Source organism: Hippocampus comes, unplaced genomic scaffold (genome assembly GCF_001891065.2).
Source record: "Hippocampus comes isolate QL1 unplaced genomic scaffold, H_comes_QL1_v1.1 scaffold118, whole genome shotgun sequence".
NCBI lineage: Eukaryota > Metazoa > Chordata > Actinopteri > Syngnathiformes > Syngnathidae > Hippocampus > Hippocampus comes.
The window spans coordinates 2,341,377-2,347,841 of record NW_017805461.1 but is presented as its reverse complement, the minus strand read 5'-3'; the positions used below and the strand labels follow the sequence as shown (position 1 = coordinate 2,347,841).

Genomic DNA, 6,465 nt, shown 5'->3' with positions numbered 1-6,465 from the left:
AGACGCTATCAATAGCACTCTCACATTTACACATTTAATAGCACGCTCCTTAGTTTGTAAGGTGTAGGTAGGGATTACATTTAGATTTTATATGCACGTGTAAATGGTTTAAAACTTCCTTTCTTTATAAATCTCGTTTAATCTTAAAGTGCATTACTATATTTTTCAAAACCAATTACTTGTTAAAGTTTGTACAATCAGTGGGATCAGTTGCAATGCATATATGTGAATGATAAAAGTAAATTGCACATTTGTCGAAGGAAATGTAAGGTGCTTCATGAAATCTTTTGTAAAAGATATGTTCATTTAATTTCAACATTTTCCTAATGTTCTTGTGCTTCCTTATACCAAAACAAAGGAAAGACATGTTGTTTTGGTTATTTATAGCAAAGTATGGTATCATTTTAATGGTCCGGCCCACTTGACATCTACCCAGGCCGTATGTGGCCCACCATGTGAAATGAGTTTGACACCCCTGGTCTAAAGGAAAATCTTGGTGAATGTGTGCACAATGTGTCATTCCAAAATGGTGTAGTAGGAATTACAGTATGCGTATATGTGCAAGGGAAGGGCATGGGCAGTTTCATTTTCCAACATTGCCTCTTTCACAGCACATAAGTACAAGCCCATAACATTATGAGCATCGTAAGCCGATAAGCATTGCATTATCAAAATTGGCAGACATGCTATGCTGGAAACTAAAGGTTGTCCCACAACATCATTATATTTGACCATCATTTCGAAACAGTTAGGATTTCACAAGGTTGGGATTTTTACTCATGAAATCAAATGTGGCAGAAAATACCCTGATTTTGCGAATTACCAGTGTCGGTCAAGTTACTCAGAAAATAAAACCAACCTAAAAAGGTAAGATATAACAATATTACTGTACTCAAATTACAGTCCACCTGCCTTACTTTCACCGAACAATATACAACACAAAAGTGCCAAGACAACAGATTACAAATATGAAGGACAATTGTCTTGATAGGCCTACTTACCATTTTTAGGCCCTTTGACTTTGTAATGTCTAGAGCAGGGGTCACTAAGGTAGTACCCGGGGGGCACCAGGTAGCCCCCAGGGACCACATGTGAAGCCCGCAGGCCTGTCTAGAAATAGGTTAGCAGAAATGGGACATTGTGGTGTTCTAGGAATGTTGTTGAAGTGATCCGTTGACAATGTAAACGGTGGCAGAGAGCTATAGGAATGAAGTGTCGCATATTGATATGTATCCGTCAACTAATTATCATGAGAAATTATGAATATGATTAGTGCCTTCACATACATTAAAATTTGATTTGGGTTTGTGTTCAGATTTATTTATATCGCAGATTTTATCTAAGGTGTTTTCTATTGATATTGATCACGTGTCGATCGCGATACATATTGATCTTGAATTATCGCGCAGCCCTACACTATATTGAACATACAATATTCAACATCACACCACAATGCTTCCAATGCCTCATGTGGCAGGGACAAATTGATTTGGGTGAGCCTGCTGTCAAAATACATGTATACGGCCTTACAAGGAACATAGGCAGAATTTTCTTACGTAAATTAAAAATCTAGACTTTCTTTGCTTCTGCTAAGGCTGATGAGGTGAGGATGAGTGACAGACTCTTACCAGCAGCGCTTGATGCTGTGGGCCAGTTCTGGACCAGAACTCCTTGGGCTCCCTGCATCACTGAGGACTCCTCCATATGTACTGAGCTACGACAAACATACAAATAAACATGTTGAATAAGTCATTAGACAAATGATACAACACAGTAAATGAATATTCACAGAACACTTTACCACAAACTGGCCTTTTTTTTTAATCATTTTAATTGACATTACCAGGGACAAAATTAGGTGGGGAAACGAACCCATCGCAAATTTAAAACAATGCTCCAGGATTTTTTCTTTTCTTTTTTTTGCCTAGAGTACCCATTTATTTAGTGTGCACTGTCGGAATGACAATCAAGCCATCTGAAGCAACTCCTGTTCGTGCACTGCATGACAATATTATGGTGAGAAGGTCAATTAAAAAATAAACCTTGCATAAAAAAGAATACATGGACAACCAAGCCTTGGTAGACTTTTATTTTGAAATTGTTCCCGGCAGCATGTGGTGGCGTGGTCTTAACTCGTCTTCCCAACTGTAGTCGGGATCACTTTATATTGTAGTCACAAACTGTGACTACAATTTTGACACAATATCATTCTGAAACCTTTTTAATCACTATTTAAGGATGCTTTTCAATCACTATTTAGGGATGCTAAAAACAACTCAAATTAATAACACATAAAACATATTTTACCGATAATCCTAAATCATGAGTTGTAAATTTTGCAAAAGTATACCAGCATCGTACTAATCAGTCACTTCAAAGTCAACTATAAGCTTTGACTCATCAATGATTATCTCACAAGCTTTATAATGACAAAAAAAATCAAAAACAAAAAAGTATTTTATCAGAGTAGAAAACTATTTCAAATCTAAATTCATTATTTCATATCTAAATAAGCACAGGAAAATGCTTGTTCTTTGTAAATATGCAGTGGATAAAACACATGGGATTAAATGAAATAGGTCAGTACCATCATGCGGCATTTGAGGTTATCCAAAATCTCAGTGTGACAAAGTCATTAAACTACATCATAGATATGGAATATATTCATCCGATTTACACAAGCAAATCCTAGCTGTAATTATGAGGCGATCTGCTTCATATTAACGACACTTACCGTATGTGAGCTTTCTGGTCATAATCTGACCCGATAATTACAGTCCACTCACAGAAATAAAACGTGTAAAAACGGGGTCGTGCAGACAACATGGAGCATTAGCAACAGGCGCTCATTTATGGAAACTGAGTTTCATTTGGGTGAGTCCGTATGGTTTCACAACAGCTTCATAGTTTTAATTGGTAATGTGACGGTGCAATCAATCAAGCCATGTCACACCTTTGAATCAGACTATCTCTCCTTCATGAGACGAACTTCCTCCACTATTCCATGTAGCAATTGAGTGCTTGAAATCTTAAAATGCATCCTACTTTGAAATCTTATTGTTGTTTTGATCAATCTTTAAAAAAAAAAAAAGTGACCGAAACATCAAAACTTTTATGAGCATTTAATCGGATCAGTTTAACATCACTAAAATGCATGGTTGTAGACGACCACAATGCATTCAACCAGGTGTCTTCCAGTTTTTTTTTTTTTGTGATCTTACATTAAAGTGCAGATGTGCACGAGAAAAAACATCATAAATCAGAAATAGATTCATTTTGAGCGGTAGTCTCAAGCACTCTGACTGAAGAGCTTTATTCCCCAAAACGCTATACTGTACTGTCAAGCTATTTCACTTATTCTGAGAAAACTTACATTTATTTACCCAGAAATGTAAATGTTATCACCTAATTGATTTCCGGTAAGTGTTTACCGTTAAAACATTTCACTGTTTCAACAATGATGTACACATTTCACAACCAGGATGTCGATTATAGAGTGTGCACTCACTTTGCTTGTAGTAACTACGAAAATATTCCAAAGAAGCTCAACTTTAATGCTTAAGTGCGCTATTTGGCGAAAACGTAAGAACTGATAGGGTCAGCCTATATACTGTATAACAGACCCCACCGGTGGACTCATCTGCCACCTGAATGTCGAGTTGTCTTTCATTTCTTACTTTGACGATTTTCATTATTCGACCGAAGCTGTCTGCTATTTCTTGAAAATATAACTTTTAGAAATTACTAAAGGTATTCATCAAATAATTGTGCTTGAAAATTTTAAAATGAAACTCGTAGGATGATTACAATGCTGCGGGAATGTTAACTGGTCAAAATGGAAGATGAATGCAGGCAGTTAGTGGGATATTTTGAACAGGGTTATAAATATAAAAGTGTCATGACAAATAAGAATCTGAATAAGTGTGTTGATGGTGAAGGATTCGGTTATTTTGTAAGTGTCATGCAAGCCCGATGGCTACAAAAGAGAACAAGTCTGTTGAAACAAGGTTTCCACAAAAACATAATCATTCACGATGATGGAAAAAAAGAAACGACAAAATGAAGGACCACCAAATGTTTGAGTGCTCACCTCTGCATGACACCACCTGCTCTCAGGGAGGCTGAATATCTCCAGTCAGAATGTGGCGCCTTAGGCTGCAAAGAGATTGAGAGGAATTGAGTCTTAAGTACAGAAGAAACCTTATACCGCCACATTAATAAGTCATGGCGGAAGTCAAAACTGCCACTGCGTCCCCGTTGTTGGAAAAAAATGAGTGGTGAGCTTCGGAGGGTGCATTCAATTTCGTCTCCTTTATGAATGCCCTTCAAAAGTGATTACAAGACAATGGTCACATCAGATGAGCAGAAAGTACAGTGTGTACCGCTTTTTCCTTTTCCACCAGCTCAACGGAGTATTTATCATTACTCTGCATCCAGATGCTAGATGATGCTGTAAAATGAATGTCATGTTTTCTGATTATGTTCGCCTTCCTTCATAACTTCTCCTTAGTATTTTATCCCTTTGTGTATAACCTTCGTTCTGCAGGTCATCTTTCACAGGAACACAGTAGAGCGAGTTCGTCAATTCACTGCTGTCAAAACAACAATGTAAACAAAGACAAATACAACTGTTATCTTCATCCTCTTCTTATTAATTAGATCTGTAGTAATATATAAATCACAAACTAAGATAACAGTGTGTTCAGAAGGGTGTGGAAAAAAGGTGGCTTCACCAAAATGAAATGCCTTTTTATCGAAAAGAGTCAAAATCATCAGATTGAGGACACGCAGTCATGAATATGGATTTTGGGCCCACGTGAAATCACTTCTCCTACTTGTCCAGCAGTGCAGAGACAACCCAATTTCAAACATACAAGACATGCACTTGCTACTCTTGTGTATTTGCCATAACATTGACTCATTTGGATAACAGTTATTGCATTTACAGTTTCAGAAAAAAAAAACAAGCCATGAAAAAGAAGAAAACAGCAGTATTAAATACAGTACCCTATTTGAAAAAGACAAACATGAATGGTGAGGCCAAATTGTTCCAAAAAAAGCATGAAACAGTTTTACTAAATGTTTGTCCTGGTGCAGCATGGACATAGCCGACGGGAGGCTGGTCTGCCGAGCTCTGCAGTGTGTTGGGAGTATTTTGTAAGAACACACACACACACACACACACACACACACACACACACACACACACACACACACACACACACACACACACAAACTCGCACAAAAACACATAAGATACAAGCCTCTGGAACCAAAACATGTCTATAGTCTAATATGCATGCGCATTCCTTGAATAACACCACTGATCAAATCTATGAAGGGATGCAAAAGAGTTCCAAGCAGGTTTCGTGTATCAGCTATTCATTTCCAAATCTGAGTGGAATATTGATTCTTTGTTTGGCATTCTAACCTTATACTACTTTTTTTCTCTAATCTTCCCTCTCCGGTGAATGAACACTTCTCGCATGGATACAAGGCTCACACCTCTGCCATGAACAGCGCGTCCAATCAAATTCCCCCCCACCGCCTTAGCTGCCTGGAGCCAGCCAATCTGCTTTCAGCACCTATTGCTATCAGTTAATAACAGAGCTAGAGGAAACTTGACCGGCATTTAATGAGGAGCGACTGATAACCCCTATTTATTCTATTTGTCATCCTTTTGTGTTTTGAACAGACAGTACGAGAGGCTTGTTGGCTGGTATGTGGGTGGAACCGTCTCCAAACACACTGCTGCAGGCTGCGCTATTCCCCACTACATAGAAATGACCACTGAATTCCCTTTGGAGGAACCCATTTGAGCACAGCGGCACACAGCCCAGAGCAAACTGATGATGCTATTTGTGTGGGGTCAAAAGCTCAAATTGCTGCTTGTGCGTGCGTCACTGCGGCGAGAATAAGTAATAAAGTAATTCCAGGTTGAGATCGAAAGGCAAGTATACGCAATGAGATGTATTTCTGCACACAGGCACTCAAACTTATCACACCCTGAAATCTCAGAAATAATTCAGTCAAGGTCAAAGAAATTTGTCAACTTGGAATACGAAATGCAGATTTTTGCCCACAGAAATAAGGGCGCAACGCCTCAGACACACAACTCAGAGACCACATGTCAATTTGCTATTTATTGCTAATGCTAATATCAATATGTGGACATGAGGCGAAAAAGATTCAGAAATTTTGAAGTTCTTCAGTTTGCCAATTTAGTTTGGAAAATGGACAAGAAAGTGCAAAAGCCCAGTACGAGCAGAAAACACTATATTACCGTGAAATTGTGAATTGAAATGACATTGCCTTGCCATGATCTCAAAAAGTAAGCGAAGGTCATGTTATTTATCCCAAAAAATATATACGGTATATTTTTGAAGTAACCCCAAGTCTCTCTGTGTACTTCTATTTACATTGTAATACTGTTTGAAAAAAAAAATCATTCATATTCTGCAAAGA

At 38.0% G+C, this 6,465-nt stretch overlaps 1 protein-coding gene across 4 annotated transcripts in view; it reads right to left on the bottom strand.

Moving 5' to 3' along the window:
- LOC109518713 (protocadherin alpha-C2-like) overlaps positions 1 to 6,465 on the bottom strand; it is a 38,364-nt gene that overhangs the window by 6,528 nt on the left and 25,371 nt on the right. For all 4 annotated transcript variants that reach the window (XM_019874733.1, XM_019874734.1, XM_019874735.1 and 1 more), the window contains exons 2-3: positions 4,091 to 4,155; positions 1,629 to 1,714 (exon numbers count right to left, since the gene is read on the bottom strand). In XM_019874733.1, coding sequence (XP_019730292.1) covers positions 1,629 to 1,714; positions 4,091 to 4,155 — 151 coding nt within the window. The remainder of the gene's footprint in view (positions 1 to 1,628; positions 1,715 to 4,090; positions 4,156 to 6,465) is intronic.